Source organism: Solea solea, chromosome 13 (assembly GCF_958295425.1).
Source record: "Solea solea chromosome 13, fSolSol10.1, whole genome shotgun sequence".
Lineage (NCBI taxonomy): Eukaryota > Metazoa > Chordata > Actinopteri > Pleuronectiformes > Soleidae > Solea > Solea solea.
In genome coordinates this window covers 19,484,482-19,511,535 of record NC_081146.1, presented here as the reverse complement: position 1 = coordinate 19,511,535, position 27,054 = coordinate 19,484,482, and the positions used below count along the sequence as shown (strand labels likewise).

The window sequence follows — 27,054 nt, the reverse complement described above, 5'->3', positions numbered from 1 at the left end:
TACAGTGGTAGTGAAGCAATAAAACCTTTTGCAATATGAGAACTCTTATCCAAAAGTGTTTTTACTCACCTTTTTAAAAATATTTTTGGTCATTTATTACATTTTTAAGACTGTTTGGTTTTTTGTCTGCTTGCGTTGGTAATAAATGGAATGCTGATGAACTGGACACACTTTAGAGTACATAGGGATGGGAATCACTGGGTACCTCACGATGCGATACAATACGATGCATGGTCCACAATACCAATAATATCACGATACAGCAATTCTGTGATAATCACTATATTGCAAGACAATCATATAGCGATACATCACGATATCTGTCTAACTGAAGAAAACAAAACAAAACATCTGTGAAAAGTTAAAAGTGCAGTTTATGTATTGAAAGTCTATGGGACATCTCTGAAGTTAGAAAGTTTCCCTCATTTATTTGAGCAGCACCACCACGACGAGACATCAAGTAGCGACGCCCGGCAAATGAAAATGGCAGGGACTGTTGACTTAAGAGCGCCTTCATTAAAATATTGATATTTGCCCTGGGATATCGATTATCATATTTCATGAGGTAGGACTATGATGTATCACCAAATCGGCACTGGTACTTTTGTCTCTAGTCTGATACAGTCATGTTTCCCCTACATTCATTCAAGTTATCCACAATCATTAATCTCAATGGGCTCAGTGTTTCCCTTGCCATTCATTTGTTGCAGCACTTTTTTATCTCATTTTTGTGTGTGTGTCTTTATTGAGTTTCTCTGCCCATTCTATCATCCCCCCCTTCATACACACTGAGTCACTGCACTCGAGTCGAGTGACAGAGAGAGTGAGTAAAATGGCGAAATTGGTCCATTGCCTGCAATAAATGTTTTTAAATGCACAACAGAGCTGTTATGGCGACATCCTGGTGTGTTTTCATGCATGTTTAATGTCTCGTCAGAGTCTGAGCTGTCGAAGAGAAGATAATAGTAATGCACATCCTCCTCTTGGTGTAGAGAGTTGTAACATTCCATCTGCATTTAGGTTTGTGTCATTGTGACAAACATCATGTTTCCTTGATTCAGACTGAAAAAACTCCACCCAGACACCGTACTTTAATATGGAAAAAGAAACTTTCTGCGGTTTTGCCGTTTTCTCACGGCGTTGTCACTTCCTATGATTTCCTATTGTGAGCTTGTATAAAGACTGTGCTCTGTTTGAGTACACAAGTCACTCATTTCCTGAGAGTTGTCATAGTGAAGGTCAAGGCAAACTGGGCGATGCACAGAGCTGTATATGTACTGGATGTTAGTGTGTCCTGAACACACAGAAACAAACTAAAAACACGTTAATGAACGACTCTGTGCTGTTGTGTTCGCTCATTTATTACATAGAGGCTCAATAGATAGAATATTAATTAATAAGCTGTCCTTAAAAAGCAAAGAACTTAGTTACTATATTTGGAGCACAATCTCACTGAGGCCAGAAGTAGGCACTTCCTGTTTGTCTTTTTCCAAAAAAGGCAGATAAAAAAACAAATAATAGACTGGGTTTCTTGTCACTTTTTTCTGACTTTAACTCTCCATCCTTCCATCTGTCTGTTTTGTATCAGATATTTGTAAATTAAATCAATAACAAATCAAGGGAGGACACCAAGAAACATACTGTATCATCTTAAAAGTAAATAGACGATATCATTTAATTAACTTTGGCACTCCAATCAAGGTTTTATGCTTAACTTGGTGGTATTAAAACATGTAATGTATTTGTATCTCTTTTTACAGCAACTTGTTATTGCAATACAGTACACCTGATCACAGACTGAAATAGCTTTAAAAGATAGAAAATCAGTTATTGGTCCTTTTTGTCACATTGACCAGTCTTTTTATTTTATATCCAATGCTTATTTGCACTTCACATGCCTGAAATCAGAGAAAAGAAGCAGCAACTATGCAAGTCAGCCACGTCAGGGAAACTCAGTGCACCTTATATTAACTGCATGGCGCTCAATATCAATAATGATAATGATAACAATGGCTGTACAAATGTTCGCAGGATGGAAAAAAAAAATCAGTGTTGAGACAACCGAGGCCTGATGATACATAGTGTTATACCATCATGTGTCTTGATAAGAAGGCAACACAATTGAATGTCCGTTCCGCAAGGTGTTTTATGACCTTAATATCCAGCAAAGCTGTGAGTCATTCATCACTTAACATGACAGACAGCAAACAGTTGCTGCAAGTTTTCACTGTGACTGCCTCAACTGCATGTAGATTATGACTCATCGTTGTGTCTATTTTGAGCAAATGTCAGATTTCTCTTTTAAAATGGGCATTTTAATTGCCTGCAAATACAGACTGTTCAGCTTCATGATGGCACTACAAATACTTCCAGGAAGGGGATTTAGAAACTTTTGCTCAAGAGATTATAAATCTGAATGGTGTTTGTAGAGCAGTTCAGTTTAAATCTCATGTTATTGCACTACCTTTTCGTCCCTGTGCATTAAAACTGGGTTTAATGTGTGTGCCGAGATTTTATAGACTAATTAAACCCATGTTGGGCATATGGCAATGTCAGTACTCCGAGTACACTTAGCTGTTTTCCATGGAAAATTTCATTAGCTGTTTTTTTCTTTTTTTTTTTTTTAAAGAGGGTGATCTGAGTCCCGTTGAGTCTGCTCCAAAAGACAAAAAAGACAGAGTTTATTCATTCTTGGCAGTAGCAATGTTGTGGATGTGCTCAAAAGGTCTTTGTCATTCTGGTTTGTTTTCTTGCATTTTGTAAATATGTGTCATAAATCACCGTCCTCTCCTTTCTCTGTCCCCTCCAGCTGTGTACAGAGTGATCAACAGGACTGACAGACATGGGGAAGCAGAACAGCAAGCTCCGTCCTGAGCTGATGCAGGACCTGCTTGAGAGCACCGACTTCACCGAGCATGAGATCCAGGAATGGTACAAGGGCTTCCTGAGGGACTGCCCCAGTGGAAACCTGTCCATGGAGGAGTTCAAAAAGATCTACGGCAACTTCTTTCCTTACGGGGATGCCTCAAAGTTTGCAGAGCACGTCTTTCGCACATTTGACGCTAATGGCGATGGGACAATAGACTTCAGGGAGTTTATCATCGCACTCAGTGTGACGTCACGTGGGAAGCTGGAGCAGAAGCTGAAATGGGCGTTCAGTATGTATGACCTTGACGGGAATGGATACATCAGTAAAGCTGAGATGCTGGAGATTGTACAGGTGAGTGCGTATGGAAAAGGACAGGTGCATCAATCTTAGCATGTCTGCAAACACAAATACAGCCTTTTAGCAGAATATAGGTAGCAAAAATGTCAGTGTCTAAAATGCAAAAGCAAGAAAGACAATTCTAATATCAGGGGGAGAAAGTATCTAAGACACAGTAGTGACATTTTAAGAACAGGAGGACATCAGACGGTCATGGGAGAAGAGACAGAGACAGAATGACACTTCTGACCCGCCTCTGTGCTCTGTTTACAGCCTCAAAACTAAATCTTCCTCGTCACAGGCAAACCAATTAGATCAGTTCAGACAGTGACAGGAGACTTTGACCAGCCACAGGGAGTGGGTGCTCCTGTTGACTGTTCCATCACACATACTCTGCATACAGGGCATTTCCAGTAGAGGATGCACCAGCAAACACTTCCTGTCTTGTAAAAGATATTAAAAAAGGAAAGTCGAAAAGAGATTCGGAAAACTGAAGCAATAAAATTGTGTCATATCAGTGTGTCTGTCCGTGCTCATCTGATAAGAGGAGCTCACAACATTATTTTAATAACCTGTAGAAGAACTCAACAATTAATCATGTTCCCTGCGATCCTCTCTCCTGCAGCTTTATGTTTCATTAATTCTCTTAAAAGTGGCTTTTAGCCTCATCAAGAAAGGAAAAAGATGCAGTAGATTTTCTATTTGTCCTGAAACCTTTTACACATACAAATGGAACTAAATCTTACTCTAATCCGTGTCTGCCCAGCCGCCTACTATTTATATAATCTGCTCCATTTGACAATTTTGAAGGAAGGCTTGTGCATGTTCCATCTAGTACATCAGTTAGCTGCTTTTTAGGTGCTAATTACAGTTGAATGCTAGAAAGATTATTGAGGGCATTTATATGCAACCCCAGCCCTGCACATAAACCTTTTAGTCATAAAGATTAATAAATGTAAATGTCAACGAAAATGTGAAGCAGGCTTTCAAACATATTTGAATTCCTGTTTGAAATGGAATTCGACTAAATTTGACAAATCCTGGTTGTTCAGACTGAAGATGAAAAGATTTGTAGCATTCAGCAAAAATGCTTAAAGTTTGTATACTGGCACAGCTTACAAAAAAGCTGCAATGGAAATGGGAGAGTGAGGGTAAATTCAGCATTATATACATCCAAATACAGTATTTGTTTCTTTTTTTTTTTATTTCCTTTGCTAAACTCAAAACCTATTAAAAATCAGGAGTAATAAATCCTTATATTCACATTTAGGTCAAAGTTTTGTTGTATTTTATGTATGACAGAAAAACTTTAGGTGTTAGGTGTGAACGTTGGTGTGTTTGCATGTGAAGAAATTTCGCACTATTATTCGTAAAAACATTTTCTGGTATTGGTCCAATAAACAAGATTTTCCTTTTGGCTATTTAGAATCAGTCTTGTTCCTTATAAAGCATTTTCTGATAAAGGATATTATTCTGGCCTTTCTGAGCATTGTTTCAGTCATATTTACAGCAGATTAAAAATGTCTCAGTTGAGGGTTTTTAACAGAGGTTTATGGTACAAATGCTCCTCATGTGTTTACGGTTTCAGCTCTTTGCATCTCACACTAAACAACAACACGACAATTTTTTCCTGTAGGGGAAATCTATGTGACTGGAGAGACGGAGAAACAAACATTTTTTAAACGTGACTTGGATACCAACAGGTTTTTTGCACGTCTGCACAGCATGTAGCTAAAGGATATATACAGTATGCCATGATGCCGTTTTATGGAGGAGGAAGGGTTGCCAACAGTTCCGTGAAATAAGGATCTGCTCCGTATTTGAAAGATAAAAGACATGCTCCGTATTGCACATATAAAGAACACACTTTGTTCCTTAATATGTTATATTATTAATGTTCCTAAGGATAATTAAGTTAGTGCAAAACCATGACAACGAAAACCTACACCTTAGTCCCTTAATGAAGAAAATAAAATCCTCCTCCTGCCATCAGACCCTCTCGATCTGTCTGTCATTCATTACTATCCAACAGAAAATGGGCACCTTTTATTTGGGTTCACTGTGAGTCCTGTGTATCGTAGCAACGGAGACACAGTGAAATGTAAAGGTAGAATGATGACGGGGGGGGGGTTGGTTCTGCTCAGGCGGAAAAAATAAGATTGCAAAAATACAATAAAATGATTATATTGACTCGGTTGTTAGAAATGAACATACATAGAAACTGCATCTTTTACTCAACTGTGTGGGGGTAATGTAGTCTATGTAAAGTGCAGTATATTAGGTACATATGGGGGGAGACGGGTGCAATGTGTGTAAAGTGCAATATGTAAAGAGTACAAGTGAGTATTTTATTTACTTTTTTTTTCGCCTATACAGCAATACATTTTGGGAGAATGTAGCAAAATTTTTATTGTGTCGGACTCGCACAAAAAGAATATATTATATATTATATGCATGTAAATTAAGTAATTGCTATTGTGTTAGCATGCTAAGTTTGGCACTCTGCAGAAAACGGTGTTGTGTCTCAAATTACACGCCCACAGTCTAAATCATGGCTTTAGACTCTTTGTCTAGTTATTAGTTTACACCGTGAAATAGAATAGAACAGAAATAACTGTTCTATTCTCAGCTGGCAGCCGTCTATAGAGTCCATTCTGTCTGTAAAGGACACTATCCGTCACCGAGTATTATTGTGGCCAGCACTTTCCACTGCTTCGCCCCAAAGGGCCCCGTCGATCCTCTCTCAGTGCTCTCCCATGTTCTCGATTCACACTCGCCTCCATTTCGCTGTAGTGACTTCATGCTAGCTAATGTTCACCTGCAGAGTGTGTGTAAATGCTGGCGATGCTCATAATTAGCCTCGCTGTGGGAGTCATTAAGTGAGATGGATCGCGGCCAGCCTGGCTCATCCAGTTCTGATAATGACTAAAAGTGAATGCAGGTAGAAAGAGAAAACGGTTGCATCTGGTAGTTTATGGCTAACCTCTGTCTGCTTTTAGTCTGAAACAGAGCAGATGAGTCCGAGGGGAAGTTCGTTGTCTGAGCATCCTGAATGAATGCTTAAAACAGTTTAATATTTAGTGTGAGAGTGAGGTGAGACGTGTTTGTGTGCTCAGCTGGCTCTGCACGTGCAATTAGGTCAAAATAATCGGCAACCACCCGTCCTCCCTCTCTCTCTTTCTCTTTTAAGAGAAGGTAATGACCACAGGATTTATGCGATGACACTTTGTTTTTTTGTCTTTCAATCATAAGCAGCCAGGTATTAGTCCAAAGCTTCCGTTGTTGTGTTCTTTCTCTCTCTGTCCTCACTTAAATGTGGCTCAGCAGGAGATAGATGTTTTGTTTTGTTCCCGTCAGGAAGCTCTCAACTGAAAGGTCATGACTGGACCTTTTCTTTTGGATGCAGCTGGGCTAAGTCTGAAAATGTGTATGTGGATTACAGACAAATAAAGAGAAGGACATAATGTTTCATGATGCACAGAGACTTCAGAGCTGTTATTGCTACAGTACCTGCAGACATGCTTAGGTGCTAATGTCAGCCTGTAGCTGCTGTTTATCTATCTTAGGCTCTCCTGATGTGTTTTTTGGACACCTATTGTAGCGTGCATATTAGTTTGAAAAGTGTAACCACACCTGTGATTGCTTTTTTCGTTCACCGTTGCCCTCAATCACTGCACTATAGTCTGAGTTTTTTTTTCTTCCTAAGTTTTCAGGTGCTTTACCAGTGTTATACACCTGATCTGGAGTGTGGAGACAAGTCAGAACAGTACCAACATACTCTTATAAAAGATCAAATTTGTCTTGTATATGTGTCCAAAGAGTGACTTCCTGTTAGGACTGTATCAGCCACAGATTAAAACAGTTGGGTTGGTGCTGTAAACCCCCAGACCACTAGGTTGTCATGCGTGGGATTGAGTCTAAATAAATTGCAGTGGGTTTGAGTGCATTCAAGATACCAGTACACTGCCATGACTTGATGCCTTATTCGTTTTTGGACTGCAGTTGAGCTCTGTGGCACAGAGTAATGACTTGATTCACACAAAAGAAAAGATAAGGATCTATTTTAATAAACATCCACTCAATGTAATTGGGTTGAAATGTTGTCATTTTTAAATTTGGCAGTTAAAGATTGTACCACTGCATAGCTCTAGATTCGACCAGTAGCTAAATCCCCACTATGTCATATATGGTAAATGTAATGAACATATTTAAACAGGTTTGTAGGATTTTGAATAATGACGACCAAAAGCTCTGAAGTGAAGGCTGATATCAGCGATGGCTGCTGCTTGTCCCTCAGTTCTACTTTAAACCAGTATCTGAGCTTGTGTGGAGCATATCCAGCATGTATTTAAAGCTTCCACCTTACTGTAATTACAATCAAACATCCTCTGTTCACATGTCAGCTCCCATTCCCTTCCAATCCGCCTCCTTATTAGAGACAGAGGGAGTGGGTTGTGATTTCACTGTTTACTGCCAAACAGCTTGCAATGCACAGAGAGCAGAGGAGACACAACACTGATAAATAGTCTGTGAAGGATTGTGTACGGCATGTGCACACATCGTGTCTCCACCCCTCTTTACCTAACGTGTGAGAATGGAATCACAGAGCGGCGCAGCAGTGCTACAGGTCGACCTATTGGAATATATTCTTGTCTGTGCTAAGTGAGTGCATGCAGGGAGACTGTATATCGACTCACCTGCGTGAAAATGCAGAATAAATGTCACCGAGGCGATTCATGATCACAGCGATGTTAAATCAGATATATGAGGGGCAGTTGTGTCTTCTGTGCTTAAGCAGGTTGTGCTTTAAAGAGCCCATGGTGAATGTTTTGCATATATATATATATATAACTCCATACTATAAATCTTCTGTGTATCATGTGCTTCTTCTGAGGTTTCAGAGATATTGTACTGTTTACTCTGTTCTGGAAGTCTTTACATTTACCAAAGATTTCGGCTGATGGAGGGGAACCTCCAAACATAATCTTTGGAAGAAAGAGACATTTGATCAGATAAGAGACTCACAACAATCCTGTACATTATTCCAACGCAGGTTACTGATGTTTGGTCTTTCTAACAGTATGGAAGCTATAGGAAAAGTGGTAACACTGGACTGGTACTGATAAATCCTAATCTGTATTTAATTTCTGTCCAATCATACAATTTAAAAAGAATGTGTGAGATCCAAAGGTGAGTGGTACACCAGCACCACCTGATTATAGAAACACTGTAATGTGTATGCATGCACAGTATGTTAGGGTGAGTGTATAACATGTATCACTTTTTTTCCTCATGTAGGCAATCTATAAGATGGTGTCCTCTGTGATGAAGATGCCCGAGGATGAGTCGACACCAGAGAAGAGGACAGAGAAGATCTTCAGGCAGATGGACACCAACAGGGATGGTCAGTGCACAACGTCATCTACTGATTATATTTTTAGACGTTATGTACTGTGATGAAATGATGGTACAGGAGAAATATCATTTACACACAGTGTGTCATATCTGATGCTTTCTAGGCCCCTTGAAAATCCCTCTTAGGTCTTTAAAACTACTTTTTTGTCTAAGAAAGAAGTTAAGTTGATATTTAGGTAAATGTCTCGTCGCTTGATGTACATAGACTAGGCCGACGCAAAAAAAAAACGTAGAGTCGTAATTACTAGCGGTGATTGAAATAATGTTGAAATAATGTGGAAGACATCATTGATTGATTGAGGGAAAGTGAATGAAATGTGAATGTTTTGAACAGTTGATTACCGTCACGTGGTCAGCAGGTCTGTAATTCTTGTCTCTGTATGAAGCAGCCTGATTTATAATCACAGAGGAAATCTCCAGTCTGAAGCAGCTGTTCCCTGTCACCACAATTCACACTTGATGTGTGATTCTAGTCACACACACACACACACACAACCGTACAGTGTGTGCTCAAAAAGCACTTTCATACAGAACACACACACACACACACACTCCTGTTTTGTTCCTGAGCAGAGGAAACTCAGAAACTAGATGGAATAAAGAAAGATGTACAATGAGACTGAGATTAGTGACTAATGTAGCAGGAGGAGGAGGAGGAGTGGGTTGGAGACGGAGTAATTCATGGGAGGTAAATGAAAAGAGTAAAAGGAACAGGAACACAAAGTAAGAAGGATTGTGTTCACCTGGACTTGGAAATGTCATGTCTCTCTTCCGTCTAATTAAACCACTAGCAGTGAGGCACTGTAAGCAAGAGCAACAGCTCCAGAGAGACAAACCCTCTCAACACTGCCACCTGTTGGTCAGAAATAGGACATCAGTTGGGGACACTGAGGTTTGCGATAACTGAGTACTGTGTGTACCCTACCAATTATTGATGCAAGGTAATACATTGTCAATTGTTCAAACCACTCCGAAAACCAAGGTAGGCGTTGGAATCATTGTTCCTCCCATTGTTTAAGGTTGACTGGAACCCCCCTACTTGACATTTAGGGCTGAACAATTTTGAATACATATCTAATTGTGATTATATATGATTCGCGATATCAGAGGGAATGGAGATTTTTTTTTCTGTCATTCTCATTTTCATTCAAAAAACCTATTCAAAAGGATTACTGTGTGATATTTGTGCAGATCTGTGAGAAACAAAGATGTTCTCTTCAGACTGTAGAATAAGGTGTGTATAGATCAAGACAATAATTCATCTAAAATGATATGTTGATATGTTGACACACATTTTGGCTTTAAAAATATTGCACCTCCTGCAATTTGAAGAGAAAATATTTGTTTCTCACAGAGCTGCACAAATATCACACGGTAATCCTTTAAAATAGGTTTTTCCGAATGAGAATAAAGATCGATTTCTGTCAAAAATGTTGCAGTCTTATATTTACCTTTAACTAACTTCTCTCTCTTTTTTTTCCGTGTCTTTGCACTCAGCTGTTGATGAGCAAGTTCACACATTACAAACCGTCATTTGTGTTTCAGGCAAACTGTCTCTGGAGGAGTTCATCAAAGGAGCCAAGAGTGACCCATCCATCGTCCGCCTGTTGCAGTGTGACCCCAGCAGTGCAGGACAGTTCTAAACCTGAGGCACCTTCAAAACCTGTAGGTTTCACAGTCAACAACTATACTGTAATACAAAACTATTGCACCAAATTCTCTGTGTGGTACTGACACATTGTCGGCACTGATTTGAAGGAAACTGCTCATTACGTGTTTAATATGTGTGTGTCATATGCTGTGGATTTAATTAGGTCAAGCACTGATGATGGACAGTCAATTAAAAGAGCATTAATCATCAGTTAAATACATTAATTCAAGTTATGATAAAATAAAATTATGCTGTAGATCAGCAGCCATTCTGATGATTCATCATCCACTGGTTTGTAATTGTTGTATTTCTCTGTGAGACCAACAGATGTCACCCTCTTAACATAATCTGAATTAACCTGTTATTCACAAAACACCAAGTATAAAGAGGATAATGTGATTTGCAGTGTATGTGTGTATATCTCTATATATATATATATATATACTGTATAGCTATACACAAACATACGGAACATTGTGAGATCTGTAAAAAAAAAACTCTTTCATTGAAATACTGAAAGATTTGTAAATTTTATAACGTTCAATAGTTAAACTGCAGATTTTAACAAACGCAGGACTCCTCCACTCAACAATCCCATTAACCTGTGATTTAGCATCACAATAAAGATGTCAATCAGCTTCATAATGTAAAAAAAAATAAAAAATTACACATTGTGGCTGATTTGTCTGTCCAGGCTGCTGTTAAAACGTGGCAACGCAAGATCATGGCCTCCACAAAGCAAAGCCCTTACTTAAAGCGAGTTATACACTACCTTACATAATATATACATATTTATGAGTCGCATATTTAATTTCTGCCTGTAAACCATCCTAAAATGTAAAAAACACTGGACTTTTAGAGGTATAAAGAAATAACAAGCATGATCTGACTCTCCATCCTCTCCTTATCCTCTTTGCAGTGCTTGTTTAGGTGACTCTAAATGCCCTTTACTCTCCACCACGGAGCAGACTGATGATGAAGGATGATGACGCTGATGATGATGATGATGATGAAGAAGACGGGCCTTTCAATTTGCACTGAGGTCTTCAAAGACGGGCACAGGAGCTTTTTTTCCCCACCACAAGCTGTTTAATTAAAACTTCCAAACCCTCACAGAGACAGAACATGAAGACTTTCCCTAACCCACATCAGGTTTTCTTCTCACCCCACTGATTGTAACGGACCCCCTCAGTTCTCCTATAGGCATGTTCCGAGTATAAAGAAGGTCCAAAGTATGTTGTGTATATATATGTGTGTGTGTGTATATATATATATACACAGTGTAGACTGTAGTCTCGTGTCTTTGCTTGGCTCGCTGTGCCCTCGCAGGCCGCAGCTCCCGGGGCGACCTCAAGCCTCTGTCACTCTAACGTGTATCATAGACACAGTGTGTGCATGAGACGACAGGAGAGAGATGATGTTGTGTAGTTACAGGTCGCACTGTAGGTGCGATCATTTAATCTACAGAGAGGACTTCACTCGGAACGAGTACCGCTTCTAGTTTTCTCTTTTTCTACTGTGTGAATGTGTACGCATGTTTGTGTATTTTTGCAAACTCGGTAGATTCTTGGGTTGTTTGTTATTTTTGTGCTGGAATGACGACGACGACGATGACATGTCATATTTATGCGACTATGCATATTCACCCTCATCAGTAGTTTGGTTTGGTTAAGTGTCAGAGCGGTTTAGAGATGCGGTGTCACCTGCCCCTCGATCCTTTAGGAAAAAAAAAAACTAGTCTTTTAAAAGTGTTTTGAGTAGTGTAGATATTTTAAAGTGCAACTGTCATTTGTAAATTCACATTGTCCAGAATGCTTAGTTAATAAGAAATGTGAAATAATAATGATAATAATAATAGATGAAAAGAAAAACCTGTCGGTGTATTTTAGCTGTTGCGGGATATCAAGCATGCGTTTTTTTTTTTATTAAGCAGGCTTTTTTTTTTTTTTTACATGTGAAGAACAAACACACGTCTTCACTTTCAGGTGTGTTGAAATGCTGCATGTTGAATCCGTCTTCGGGACAGTTGGGTACAGCGGTCTGTAGACTAAATATTACATATGCATGTGACTCGTGCGCATGTGTGTGTTCTTGGCTCGTGTCCAGCTGTGTGCTCAACTCTGTGTGTTGTCATGAGAACCAGAACGTCGGCGTTAGGGGACGAGTGTGGACGGCGGTTGATGACGATCGCCGACAATATGAAGACACGCCATTAAATCAGAGCTCGGTCAAAAAAAGTCTCAATCCTGAGTGTGTTTTGAACAAAACGGCATATATATGTGTATATATATATATATATATATATATATATATATATATATATATATATACACACATACACATACACATATATATATTGATAGTTTAGAATATTAAGTTCTCACATCTCCTTCTTTCTCCACTCTGCAACTGCAGCAAGACACTGTGTTTACATGGACTACAACATCTGATATTAATCTGATGAAGACACAGAGTACCGTGATCTGAAAATCTAGTAATTTTATGGACATTTTTACACTCACTGGCCACTTCTTTAGGGTATCATGTGTTACATAATGAAGTGTCCAGTGTGTGGTCTTCCCCCTGCCTGCTGTAGCTCATTTGAATCAAGGTTTGAGGTGTCCAGAGATGGTCTTCTTCATACCTTGTCGTCTTTCTATCGTCTTGAACCAGTCTGGCATTTCTGCAACTCCCTGGATTTTCTCGCTCACGCTCTCTTGTCTCTCTAAACTGAGATGGCTGTGCATGAAAATCCTAACAGATTAGAGTTGTTTGTCTGGCACCAACATCAGTTCACGTTCAAAGTCGCTTAAATCACCTTTTTTTTTTTTCCTCCCCTCATTCTTATGGTCTGTTTGAATCTCGGCAGCTTGACCATGTCTTACTTGAGCAGGTGTACCTAATAAAGTGGCCAACATATGTCTTAATCAGATTATAGCTTCCAATTTGAGGTCCCACAGCAGTGGGTGCACAGTAGATGTTAACTCATAACGTCATAAACGGAATATAATCAAATCACTTTTTATATGCATAGCACCAAACCAAAAACAAAATGGGGGACAGAGTAGAGGTGGGGGGAGAGGTGGAAAGAGAAGAGAGAAAGCAGGAGCAAATCCAGTTGTATTTAAATACTGTCAAACAAGTTATCCTTTTTATTATTTAAAGGTCCAGTGTGTAAGTTAGGTGAACTCATCGTCTACAGCTTTATCCTCCGCATGAGGGTCGCGGGGATCCGGAGCCAAAACCAGCTGACACAGGGCGAAGGGTCACGTGCCTGGACGGGTCACCAGTCCATCGCAGGGTAAACACACAGAGACAAACCTGGTCACACTTAGTACCCAGGAGAAGAAGCAGGAGGTGAGGATTTTCAGCCACAACATGCAACTTTAAATAAATGCTGCTAAATTCTACACACTGTACCTGTATTTGACAATATCATTTATAATAATGATAATAACAGTAGTAACCTGCGGAGTGAGCACAGAAACTGTGTGTGTGTGTGTGGGGGGGGGGGGGATCAGTAATCAGATTATTGGAGTCCATGTAAACATAGTGTAAAGGAAGCAGGAGCAGGGAGTGCAGCTGTGTCCTTCACCATGACTCAGCAAAGCCGCGTCACTTACTGTATTGATTGCTAAGTAGAGCAGATTTGAATGTTTTTTTTTAATTAAGTAACTGCTGTTATTTTGTAAAGAGAAGAATAAAAGACAAACACACCGAGAATCATGACTACACCGCACTCACACTGATGATACACAACGCGCCGCTTTTACTGAAACGTTAGCATTGACTTCTTTTCTTTTCTTTTTTAAGCTGTGTCGGTTAAAAAAAACATCTCTGTTAAAAAAAACACAAAAAATAGCATCTTGTGCCAAATAAAAACAAAAACAGTATTGTGTAAATTTATACTATACGATTGTTATCTGTTGAACAAAAATGTTTGTAATTGTTGCATTTTGTAGGTTTTGTATGGTGTTCTGTATTTTGTGAAAACAGGATTCTTTTTTTTTTTCTTTTTTTTGGATCAACTTTAAAAAGGCAAAGATTAAATTTACAAATTATTGTGTGCAAGCATTCATGTGGTGTCTACTTGATTGTGATAAAAAAAATCACCCATTTCAGCTGCAATACAGAAAAGCAAAGAATAATAGTTATGCTGCTAAAATACTCTTTTTATTTTGATTATTGATTGATTGATTTTTCAGCTGCTTAAATGTGAATATTTACTCTTTTTCTTCCTGCATATGAATAGGAAATGATTAAAGCAGAATAATATTGGTTTGTAGACATTTCATTAGTCATCAGTTTGAGTTTTGGTATCGACAATTTAGATGAAGATGGAGCGAGAGATAAGGTGATTAATTATTATTTTTTGTTTTTTGTTTCTTTTTCTACACACTCCGGTTAAACTTCCTCACCTCCACTCTGATCACATATCCTGGTACCACCAGAGGAAGATTTACCACTGGTGGTTCACGTACCCTAGTTTTACACTCTTACACTTCTCTCTTACTGTCTTATTTTATTCGTTTTTTTTGTACTATTTGTGCAGCATAGGCAGTCGTTTCAGGCGCTGGATTTGCCGTCTTTCCACTGAAAGGACCTGCAGGCGGAGGAGTTGCAGTGAAACAACCAGTAGGGGGCGCTAACTGAACCGTCCATCTCCTGTCATTGGCCAGATTCTCTCACAGGTAACTTGATTTAAGATTTCCAGACACTGCGATCTTTGGCCCCATTTTAAGCTGATTTTCTTCACTCATGCGACATATTTTTTGGGATCGGGAGGAATCGCATGTTGTACATGAAAAAATAACCACACAGTATATGCCCAACTTTACAAGTTCATTATTAATTATTGATAATGCCCAAACAATCCTTAATTAACAGTTTTCAGCATTCATGTCAATATTAAAATAGTTTTAATGTTAATGACTGTTTTGTGTGTGGGCTTTTATCATTTACAAGCGTAGCATTTCATTTAAAAATGAAAAAAACCCGACAAGGAAGTAGCTGTAAATTTGACCTTGGATGCAAAAACCAAAAGGTTCTGATTAAACTTAAACACAAATAAACTGATGTTAAAACATACATAAAACTATATTTATTGGCTCATTTAAAAACAAAAAACAAAAAATACAATTGTACATTGTTGTGCATGAAGCGTGAAGACAGCTGTCAGTGAACAGGAACAGAGATAAGGCACTGTGGAAGCACAACAGCTTGGCAGTATCCTGCAACCATTTACCCATCATGACTCCACGTGTAATTAAAGATCGTGAGACAACAAAAAGACGATTAACCTGTTTTAACGCCAGTTTAAAAGTAACTGTACCCTGAACTGCTGAGCGACAGAGTGCGAAAGAGCGGATCTGATCAAAAGCTCCTGAAAGATGAAACGACAAGAATGAAGGAGGAACCAGACGGACGTCTCTGCTCTGAGTGAGTCATATTCCATCTTCCTCCAGTAAAACCACAGCAGGCTGCTTTGAGGTGACCTTGTGTCAGGAAGTGAATACTATGAGCCAAAAAAAAGACTCGCAAAGTAATCATCATCCAAGAAAGACAACACACACACACAAAAAATCCATACATTTTCAACATTCAACCCGTCTTCTTGGTGCCTGAGGTTGTGTGGTCCACGCGTCCTCCGGCAGTTGGTGTCGTCAAATACTGCTAATATTCACAATTATTTTACACACGGCTGCGGCCGATGACGTCAGAGCTCTGACAGAGTCACACGTAAGGAGTCGGCCGAGCTCTCGATGGACAGTGTGAAGGTGTCCTCGTTGGAATAGTGCTGGACGATGTTGTCATCCATGTTCACCAGAACCCTGATGATGACGACGACAATGAAGTACATGAAATTATTCAAACAAAACCTCATCTGCTCTGTAACTTGGTAGAAAGTAAACAAAATGTTAAGACTGGGAAGTAGGATAGAAGTCACTGTCGGCCACTAGAGGGCGACTTATGGCGCTTTTCCACTACACAGTCCTGGCACGGCACACAAACTAGTGACTAGAGACTTGTAAAGCAGTTGGTTCGGTGTAACTGAATCATTAGAATCAATTAATTAAAAAGATAATCTAATAATTCTAATCTAACGACCTATGATTAAGAAGTCAACTCACCCTTTTTTGCTTTTCTGGTAAACTTTGGCCATCTTATCAACAGGCAGTGCATATTTCTCTGAGATCTGTGGAAGAACAGCGTATTTTACATGTACTTAACAGTGTACTACAAGTTTATACCTTTATTTATATATATATGTGTATACAGTTAGGTACATCAGTGGTGATTGCTCTAAGACAACAAGGGAAGCCTCCGCATTATAAGCACATTATAAGCTCAGCTTCAAGTGTTCTCTATGAGACAACATAGAATAGCTTTGTTTTCACTGCAGTGAGCTCGACAGTGATTGGACAAAAACGGCTAAAACTTCCATTTTGCTTCTGTACACCACCACGATGAATTTGAAATGAAACAATCATGTTGTGATTAAAGTGTGGACTCTTCGCTTTAATTTGAGGGATTGAACAAAAGCATTGCATTAACCTCTGAGGTATTATAAGCATAAAGCTGTCATTTTCAACATGAGGTCCAAAGACAAGTGAATAAGACCATCATTGGGCTGAGAAAACAAAATGAACCATCAGAGAATAAGCAAAAACATTAGGAGTGGCCAAATCAGTCAGTACTCACTGCTTCCATCAGTGCTTTGAGGGTGGGGCTCTGCAGCATCAAGGCATCAAACACTTCATCACACTCCTTCCTCACATAGAGAAGAACTGATGGAGAAACAAGACAAAACAGATGTATGGTTATTGTGATTAAAAGATGTATATGAAGAATATAAAGACGCAATGTTTTACTCAAATGCAACAAACCTTTTCTCTCATACTCTAACTTGGACTTCTTGGACTGAGGTGGACACAAATCTTCCTCGGCGACACATGACAACCTCTTCACCGTAACACTCCTGACACACAGATATAGATACAGATAAACCAGCGGTTTAAACCTTTTTTATACTGTCAATCTGGCTTTCTCCAAATACCTATGCCCTTGTTATTAACGGCCCACTTGTTCAAAAAAATGTCAGGTTTAAAATCGGGCTAGGGCTCAATTGAAGATTGATTTGAATTGGAAAATAATTTGTTTGTTTGTTTTTAACACAAGTGAACACACTATTGAATCATTTGCAAGTCACAGTGTGACCAGTCTGCCTGGTGGTGCTGTGGTGGTGTGCCTGCAGTCTGCTGAACATGGACTAAAGAGTGGTTACACCGCTGCACACATGACGCAGTCAAGTGAAACATGTGCGTTCAGAGGAAAAACAGCAGTGGTGTGAAGTGAACAGTGTGATACTCACCCATTTCTGTCAACCTCCTCTGTGTTTAAAGCAAACACCTGCAAATGAGTAAAATAATGAATCACACTGAACCAGGGTGTTCATTTTGGCTGGTTCTCACTTCTATAAAGGGGCTTTTTGGGGGTCAAGACCTGGTTTAAGGGTTGAATTTAGCTGTGATGGTTAAGGTTAGGGAAGAGGTCTCAAACCCACGGTCTTTGGTTCACTCGGGGTCCCCCAAAATCAATTTCATGTGGCCCTTCCCCGAATATGAAGTAACAAAACAATTTCCTTCGGGATAATAAAAGGATTCTGATTCTGATATAAAGTCGGAATTATTATGATTTCTGTCAGTTTTCTTATTTACAGATTAATTTGCGTCATAAATATTTTTTTGTTGTAAACTAATTATCGTCCCATATCAAAACAAACACTTTTATTTTGAAATTCCATTAAATATCATCGCAAATATCCTACTTAATATTAGATGCTGGTCTCTTACCTGTCCTGCTCTCTGTAGGTTTCCAAAGTGGACATCAGGAATGAAGAGGACAGGCTGGGCGTCCAGGTCTGTCATGGTTTTGAACAGCATGCCGTCAGTCTTCTTAAGAGGAGAGCCTGGCCCCGAGCTGCCATTTTTCCCTGGACCAGACACACGGACAGATAGACAGATAGACAGAGAGCTCAGCATCTGTTGCCAGGTAACCACTCCAAGTACAGTCACGGCAAGGTCTGATTACACCTGCAGTCGTCACCGCTCCATTCAATCTCATTATTTCCTGGAAAGTGCTTTGTAACCTTGTCTCGGCAGAGTGCCAACTAAATGAACCCTGAATTAAAAAAAGGAGGAGTATGTTCTGGTTTTTTGTTTTACCTTTTACTCTCCTCCTGAGATGCTTCTTCTCCTCATCACGAAGCTTACGCTCGGCACCCTGCAGAAACATAAAGGGGGTTGATGAGACAGAGAGAGTCATGGTCACATGGTTCTCAAGCTCCCACCTATTTACAATGCTTAACACATTTATTAGATCGCCTGTCATAAAAACGAGATAACATAAATATTTTATTATATTATTGTAATTTATTCACCTTTTTATACCTAAATTTGAGCCGGCTCACTGGGCTTCTCTATTTTTTCTGTTCAGGAATGCAAGTAAATAACTATAATTTGACATCTTAATCAAGAAATAATCGTGTGGTTTTTTTTGTAAAACAGTACATTTGAAAATTCATGGATAACGATAATAACAAGTTTGATTGCACAAAAGCTCTAGTACAAGTTTGTTCAAATATCATTGGTGCGAAATCGCGAAGTTGGCAAAAGACCAGAGAGCGAGATGTGTGAGCAGCGTTTCATCACCTTGTCGCAGAAAACCTTGATCTGAGAGAAGGCTCTGTGGATGGGTCTTCTGCTGCCGCTGTTATAGCTGTAGGTGTCGATCTGGATTATCAGAGGCATGCCCTTCACGCCCTTCTGCGAGGAGAAGTCTGTGCTCAGACAGTTCACTGAGATGAAGACCTGGGAAACAAAGCACATAAGTATGTATGTAGAAGTGCAGAAGGGAACACACATTTAAAATACTGCAGTAAAGCCACCACCACTTTGTTTTACGACAGACTGCAGAATTGACCTATAATTATATTCAACAAAGGTCAATTTATTTTGGAATGCCACATCAGAATGGTCTGATATTTTGTGAGGTTCACGCTAATGTATAATGAAATATTTTCATTTACAAGTACAAGATCAAAGCACTACTTGCTCATTTGAAAATGAAAAAATGTTTCATTGTTATCAGTGTTTATATTTTTATTTACAGACAGAAGGAATAAATGAACATATGGGCTCGGAGAAGTGTAAAATGACTTCAGCTGAGGAAGTGTTACCTCATGTGTGGCTTCAATACTGAAACATTCAATTGCCAGAGGTCATATATTCTGCCTCACTTTATCAGAAACACACAAGTTCTAAATACAGTAGCCGAGTGGATGTGTGGTTAGTAGAGAATTTTTTTTTTTTTTTTTAAAGAAAACATGTCAAACTATAAAGTGTAAGCTAGTAAACAATACTACATATTCCTGTGAGCTGTGATGTTTTGTTTAATCCCAAGGCATTTAATCCGGCACTAATTCTCAATGAATGTTCCTGTCGAACGAGACCAACAGCCTGAGCAACAGGTCGGCGGAGACAGATAACGGTAAAGATTCCTCTCCATGGCTCAACCATCATTTTCCCACTACAAAAGCATCAACAGTGTCGTGTTTGGACCTGCAGAGGTGAGGGCTGATTGCTGGGAAGGCCTGAAGCACAAACGAGCCTCCTACACTACACACCTCCACACAATCATACAATCTCTTCCCATCTCTGTGTGTTTGTGCGTACTTGTATTTATATCTTCGTGAGGTCCAGAAAAAAATGTAATAACCTAACTTTGTGGGGACACTTTGCCTGGACTGTAAAGTGTAAAGTGATTTTTCAAGGTTAAGACCCAGTTTTAAGGTTAGGATAAGGTCCAAGCACCTTATCCTAACCTTAAAACTGGGTCTTAACCTTCAGGGGTCTGCAACCTGTGGCTCTCCAGCGCCTCTGCAGTGGCTCCCTGTATCTTCTTTCATTATTTCTTCGATTCATATTTTACAGATCAAGGCAATAAATGACAGTGGTTTAATGTTTCGTCCCCTGAAATATGCGTCACACGCGTTATTGAAAACATCCCAGAACCAGACAGACTTGTGTTTGAAATGTGGAGAGACATTCCCCGCGCTTAAATGAAGTCATTTGTACACAAGGACGTACACATTAAGAGTCCTGTCCGTCTTTGGAGCCACATAATTATGCCAGCATCCTTTTCTCAAGCATGAACTATATATGATCCAAAACACACAAAAAAGTTTTCTACTTTTTAGATTTCATAAATGCAACAAACCATGATGTTATGTTCATTTTATGGATCAAAAATGGCTCTTTGCAGACCCCTGGGCAAAAGAATGCAGCCTATCAATGATGTGTTCTCACTAAGATTTTAAGCAAATCCAAATAAAAACCCACCTCAAACCAAGAGGACAAAGGCTTGAGAGGTGGACAGTGCTCTATTCTTTTGTTTTGTTGTGGTTGTTTTTTTACCTTGGCTTCTTCACTGATGTCCCACGTGAAAGACACAGCATTGTAAGCAATTTCCTCCACATTCCCGATGGTGCTGAAGCTCTCCTTGTAGTCGGCTGCATGTGGAGATCAGAGGAAACAGTTTGTACTGAAGCTGTTTGACTACATTGATACGGGGTGATGCAGTGTTAAATACAGTTGGTGATGAATATTCAATATGACACAGGGCCCCATTAATTAGATTTAATTACATTTTTAAATATTCACAATGTGTTCCCAATGTAGCAGTGAAGAAACTGTAGTTATCAAGTTGATTTAATTTCCTTCAAATGTGTTAAATTTGAAATACCTAAAAGCTGTACTTCTGTACAGTACTTGAATATTAGTACCTGTTAATTTCCACCACTGTTCTGACACTTGAAGTTGTGTTTCTCTGTATAATCAGTATCATTTAAATCTATAGGTATCGACAGTGACCCGTCCAGGGTGTGACTCCACCTTTTACCCCATGTCAGCTGGGATTGGTACCAGCAGCCCCTGTGACCCTCATGTGGAGGATACAGCGGTTGACGATGGATGGATGGAGGTATCATTACAAATATAACACGGAATCTTTTCACAGATTAATTTTGACAAACAAACGGGAGATTGAAAGAATTATGCCGGATCATTTCCAACCGCCATGGGTTTTTCGACAGACAGAGAAAGAGAGAGAGTGTGTCAGCCTGAAATCACTCGGCTCATTCCTCCAAGTGTGAACGCACAGGTTGAGGCTTGTCTCGTAATCATTCAGGATGTGGCCTTAGTCCACGCCCCAACCTACTTCTTCTGTTCACATCTATGCAAATGTCAGCCCACTGGCTCGCTCCTCACTGTGAGAATCCACTTGAGGACTGACAGTTATTCAAATCCAGCGAGCTGTCACTTCAGGATATGTGACAGGATTCTCTTGGAGGATTCCTGGAGTTTACTACCTGCTTTACTGTCTCTTTACCGACACGGTTCTGGGCATTATCTATTGATACTTGGTACTGAATTCTAGGCCTGTTTCCATGAGGACCTAATACTGAATGCCATTATTCTTTCTCTTCCAGCCTTCTCAGATTTGGACTGTGCAGTCAACCACGTCATATACTGTAAAAGAGAGGTTTGCAGGCAGGACAGCCACATTATTCAAATCTGATTAAAATCGGAGTGCTTTCTTTTTTTACGGTGCCCGTTTCCTGCATGTGAACGTGACCGCCCTCTCGAATGATACCTGATCTAGGACCATATAATCTGACTTGCGATGAATTGTCTGTTGTCACAGCCCTGAAAAGAGTCACTTCAGTCTGAAAATATGAACAGAGACTTTATCCAAAGAGTTTTCTGCTTAAATCCAAGTCAACCCTATAACACCTAAGCCTCAAAATGTCCATCTGGACCTTTTATGCTGATTTTAACCATAAAAAGGGCCAGAAAGTCTCCTGTGAGTAAGTGCTTTTGCCCGGTTTTCCAGAATAACTTTCAATATCTTGTTGGAGCGTGTTGAAATAGTGTATTAACAATTTAAAATGAAGAAAAACAAAAAGCTTTATTGAGGAAAAAAACACTCAAATTGTACACGAACGCCAGATTTTGCGTGTTAAATCTGAAATTTGAACAGCATAAAGCATATTTAAAATAACATTTGTTGGAGTGTTTGTCTCCGCTCTGGTGACAAAAAGGCTGATTCGCCGGCTTCCCGCAACAGCGCGAGTGACATTACCGTAATGACCACATGTTGGAAGTTGAAGTTCAAATTCTTAGCTTCAGAAACCGTTGGAATTTTTCCCATAGTACAAGCCGTCGCGTAATTACGGCAATGCAGAGTACGCTTCCACAAATGTGTTGAAAAGGTTACATTAAAATACATACACCAAAACATTTCAGCTCATGAAGAACGGTGTAAGAAAGTCTCAGTGTTCGCTTACGGTGTAAACATTCCACCCAACTGATGTGAGACAAGCCTGAGACACTTTAACAAACATTAACAAACTTAAAACTTACCAATATCAAGCACTCTCTGTTTTGCGGTGTGCTGACGCGAGTGCCAGTATTTCCAATTCTTCAACTGCTCATCTCTGCACTTGTCCTCCCCGAAAACAACCATGATAACACTCTGCAGTGCGATTTACAGTGTCATCAGGCCAAAACAAGACAACAACAAAAAAACGGGATTTAAAAAAACAAAATCAAAAAAAAAACATTAAACACTGAACAAAGTGCGATAAGGTTTTGCGCTACCCATTAATAAGTTAATGACAGAAATGTTAACCTCTACTGCTACACTCTCCCCTCCCTCACCTGTACAATACTGTCACGCTGCAGCTCAGAGACTCCCAAGGTGCATTGCTCATTACTGGATGGGCTCCCACCAGGCCCCTGTGATGGCATCAGTCCACTCACCCGCACTTTGCCTCTGGGCTGATGTAGGGATGAGCTGGAGTTGGTCTGAGACAGCGTCATAGCGTAGAACTGGCCGCGGTTCAGATACGCCATGGGTCCTTCTCCCGGCCGCAGCGACATGCTGGCCTCCAGACTGTACTGGATACTGTCACTGTGGGGACAGAGGCGGGGGGGGGGGCATCTTATATGATACAAGAATAAACCACAAGTCCTGTCAAAATTAAATCAAAGGAAATAAAAGTAGAAACAAAAATATTCTGTATTTTTTCTAGCCATCACATCAGGAAATACACACTGATGAACACACACACACACACACACACACACGCTGTGGTATAAATGTAAATATTCACTGCAGTACTACATGTGTGTTAAAGGAATACTTCACCAATTTGCATTTAGCTTTGTATTACTAGAATAGGGGTAGTATTTTGGAAAAAGTGTGCTTCCCAACCTCAGTTTCCCCTGAGTTGAGAAATATCTTCATTCTTTTTTTTATTGCGTGCCCACCAGTGACACTTGGTCCGAGGCTTGAAACTGCAACGCTAAATTCTGCACATTTTAGACCCACTCGTAGTGGGATGGGACCCCATTCCCAGAATGTAAACGTTGTCCGCCATCTTTGCTAACAGTTATGCTAACAGGACCAAGTGTCACATGTGGGCACGTAACAAAGATATTTGTCAACTCAGGGAAAACTGAGGTTGGGAAGCACAATTTTTCAAAAATACTACCCCTATTCTACAGTAGTAATACAAAGCTAAATGCACATCGGTGAAGTATTCCTTGGAAAGGAGACTTTCTCCACTTTGCTAAATTTTTACTTCTGCTCTTCCATTATTTGTTTCTACAACACTTGGTGTTATTTGTTGAAACTTTAACAGCTAGTGTGTAAGAATTATAATGACACCTTATGGTGAGACAGAGTGCAAAAAAACAAACAAAAAAACAGAGGATAGTGTGTCAGGGAACTACTGTGGCCTTTGCACATACCCAAAACTCTCAACTCTCCCACTCTCTCTGTGGTTTCCCTCTTCTTATTGTGGGATTATGAATCATGTTTATGTAGTTACAGAATGCATGTCTATTCAGGCTGTTGTAGGAACATGGCGGCACAAGATGGCACCAACAGGGACTGTATTGACATATTTAAACACATATACAGTACTTTAATATAGAGCCCCCCCCCCCTTTTGCAGCTATAACAGCTTCCACACTTCTTGGAAGACTTTTCTTCAAGATTGTGTGAAGTGTTTCTATAGGAATTTGCGTCCATTCATTCATTCATTCATTCATTCATTTATGAGGTCACGCACTGATGTTGGATAAGAAGGCCTGGTTCACATTCTCTGTTCCCGTTCATCCCAAAGGTCAGGACTCTGTGTGGCCCAGTCAAGTTCTTCCACACCAAACTTGGCAAACCATGTCTTTATAGTCCTTGCATTGTGCACTGAGACAGTCGTGTTGGAATAGTTGCCTCAAATTTGGAAGCATAGCATTGTCCAAAATGTCTTGGTATGCTGAAGAGTTAAGATTGTCCTTCATTGGAGATAAGGGTCAGAGCCCGAAGCCCGATTTAAACACCTTAATTCAATACTTAAACAGCTGTGTCCAACATCAGAACATTCTGTGTGGAATTTAAATTTGCAGTGTCAGGGTGTTCAGTGCTTCTGTTCGTACCTGACTGATGTGCTGTGGTGGAATTCCTCAGCTCCTGAGGAAGGGCTCCTGCGATAAATCTGTGAAAGAGGATATACACTGTTTCAGAACAAAGAAATATAGGACAAGGACACATTAGATAATGTGATGCAGGACATTATGTCACCGCCCCCGGCTCACTCACATCTCCTTCCTCCGGATCTTCGTATGTGCTGTCTGGTGTGCTTCTCTGTTCATCTTTTAAATACCCGGACAGGGACAAATCATAACAGCTCTGATCATAAACCATCCTTATCTGGTCTCTGGTGTCTCCTTGATAAGACCCTCCACAGGAGGACGCTCCCATAGACGCCTGGGCCTCCGTCTTGACCAGAGCAAGAGCCACCTCGCCTTCAGTTTTCCCATCTCCTCTCCTGTTGCCCCCTGCAAGAACAGTAGCTCCATACTTGGAGCCCTGGTGTTCTGCAGTGGAGCTGTTGTTTAGGGAGAGGTTGACAGGCAAGCATCTGAGAGCCTGAAGATGGTGGTCTAGTATTTCCAAGCTCCCACAGTTATTGGAGCTGAGGACAGAGGGGTCTGTGGGTTTAACTCCACTGGTGGCCTGTCCTCTCCTCTCTCTGGGAACCTGATACCAAAAATAAGCGAAATTAGAATGAAATATGTTAAGATTTTCTCACTTTTGCTTTGGCTGTTATGTCCACACCTTGTAGTAGTCGTACAGCAGTCCCAGAGCTGCAGCACTGTCCTCATCTCCATTGATGCTCATCATGGCATTAGTGGCAGCAGTCAGTGGGTTCTCCAGGTAACTCCGCCACGCCTCATCCTCGCTGTAGAACACCCTGCCCGGGGGCGCCGACGCTTCATTTGGAACCACCACCACCAGCCGTTTACTGGGACAACGACAGAACAATGGAAGAGACAATGACCCGCGCTGTTCCCACAAAGCCAAATCTGTCATTAACTGAAGCCGCAGCCAAGACACAACATTTGCCCCAGGCTGTTTCTCACCAAATCTAATTGTAAAGCCTCGCCCCATGTAAAGTGTTTATTTAAGGCACTTAAGAAACAACTGTTTGCATATACAATATTTAAATGACAAAAGTTCTGAGACTGTTTTTAAAATGTCAAAGTTATTGTTTATATATGTCATTTATGCAGATGTTGCTGCCAAGTCTCACTTGTTAAATAACATTTCTAATCTCAATGAGACTTCCCTGGTAAAATAAAAGGTTTTAGTAATAATTAATAATTTAACAAATAATTTCATTCAGATAACATGGTGAGGGAGAGCCGGGACTAAACTATTATTCACGTTACAGTCCAATCTTTAGTAACACATTTAGTACATGACTACAATTATCCATTTTTTTTTAAATATTATATAATATAGTTAATGATATTCATTCAATGGGAATTATTATACTGAGGCATGTCTGTTTCTGTGATGCATTCAGGGCTTTTCTTATTTCAATAACACTTTATTTAGTATAAAAACTTTTCCCAAGGAATAACACGTAAAAGAAGGAATTATACATTTATTGATGAAAACATAAGACAAGAAACTTAAGTAAGGCAAACGGGATAACACATTAGAAATACATACACGTGTGTGTTCTTTAATAAATAAGAACGCTTCTGTTGAACAGAGAAATTGAACTACTGTAACAAACAGCTGGAGTTAAGCTCTAGGACAAACTCTAACGTCAGTATTTGTTGTTTCCTACCTGTCCAGGTCCATGCTGCTGCCTGTGGGACTCACTCTGCTGCTGCTGCTGCTGCTGTTTCTGCTGCTGCAGCACAAACACAAACTGGACTTTCTCGTTGGTGCAGGTAGGTAAGTGAGTGTGAGTGTGAGTGTGTGTATCTGTGCGTGTGTGGGGGACACTGAGGAAAACAGGCCCTCGCGAGGGCGGGTCCTATTTAACCCCTCAGTGAAGACAGCCAATAAAGTCACCTGTAATATTGCATAACTACATCTACACAAAGTACCTCCGCCGTCACGTCAAATGCGTCCAGGGTCTGCTAAATGGAACTACTAGAGAGAGCAGCACAGGACAAACAAGGAAGGTGATTGAGTGTTTCTACACAGGTGGTACAATCGTTTCCCTATTGGTGGATCACAGGTGGAGTGGGTGTGGCCTAAGTTGATGGACAGGTGGACACACCAATAGCAAACAAGATTATTATAAAAAGACACACTATTTTACTTTTGCCATCTTTTATTATGCTCTTTATCAGTCCTG

At 40.0% G+C, this 27,054-nt stretch overlaps 2 protein-coding genes across 7 annotated transcripts in view; one reads left to right on the top strand and one right to left on the bottom strand.

Moving 5' to 3' along the window:
* Nucleotides 1–13,257, top strand: part of LOC131471696 (neurocalcin-delta A) — a 49,211-nt gene extending 35,954 nt beyond the window's left edge. For 3 of the 4 annotated variants that reach the window (XM_058648391.1, XM_058648390.1, XM_058648392.1), the window contains 4 exons: nucleotides 2,810–3,220; nucleotides 8,504–8,609; nucleotides 10,166–10,285; nucleotides 11,191–13,257. In XM_058648391.1, coding sequence (XP_058504374.1) covers nucleotides 2,843–3,220; nucleotides 8,504–8,609; nucleotides 10,166–10,263 — 582 coding nt within the window. In that variant the 5' untranslated portion in view covers nucleotides 2,810–2,842 and the 3' untranslated portion in view covers nucleotides 10,264–10,285; nucleotides 11,191–13,257. The remainder of the gene's footprint in view (nucleotides 1–2,809; nucleotides 3,221–8,503; nucleotides 8,610–10,165; nucleotides 10,286–11,190) is intronic. The other variant, XR_009242015.1, reaches the window with a different exon arrangement.
* Nucleotides 13,258–15,349: 2,092 nt separating this feature from the next.
* Nucleotides 15,350–26,846, bottom strand: LOC131471796 (grainyhead-like protein 2 homolog). 3 transcript variants are annotated; one of them, XM_058648554.1, is made up of 15 exons: nucleotides 26,536–26,846; nucleotides 25,515–25,701; nucleotides 24,996–25,436; nucleotides 24,833–24,891; nucleotides 23,051–23,303; nucleotides 22,754–22,865; nucleotides 20,747–20,841; nucleotides 18,983–19,141; nucleotides 18,497–18,554; nucleotides 18,125–18,264; nucleotides 17,644–17,681; nucleotides 17,159–17,250; nucleotides 16,974–17,059; nucleotides 16,403–16,467; nucleotides 15,350–16,102 (listed from the first exon to the last, which is right to left on the bottom strand). In XM_058648554.1, the coding sequence occupies exons 1-15, from the start codon at nucleotides 26,547–26,549 to the stop codon at nucleotides 15,988–15,990; spliced, it is 1,914 nt and encodes a 637-aa protein (XP_058504537.1). In that variant the 5' UTR covers nucleotides 26,550–26,846; the 3' UTR covers nucleotides 15,350–15,987. The 3 variants fall into 3 exon arrangements, 2 of the variants coding, with proteins under 2 accessions (XP_058504537.1, XP_058504538.1); XM_058648555.1 differs by having other exon boundaries at nucleotides 23,153–23,303; XR_009242025.1 differs by lacking the exons at nucleotides 15,350–16,102; nucleotides 17,644–17,681 and having other exon boundaries at nucleotides 16,449–16,467.
* Nucleotides 26,847–27,054: the final 208 nt, after the last annotated feature.

What these genes read in the sequence shown, in the direction of transcription:
- LOC131471796 (XM_058648554.1), bottom strand. An exon ending in TGCTGTACGACTACTACAAG is followed by an intron (nt 25,437 to 25,514) that starts GTGTGGACATAA and finishes TTTTGGTATCAG; the next exon opens with GTTCCCAGAGAGAGGAGAGG. An exon ending in CACCACAGCACATCAGTCAG is followed by an intron (nt 23,304 to 24,832) that starts GTACGAACAGAA and finishes CTGTCCCCACAG; the next exon opens with TGACAGTATCCAGTACAGTC.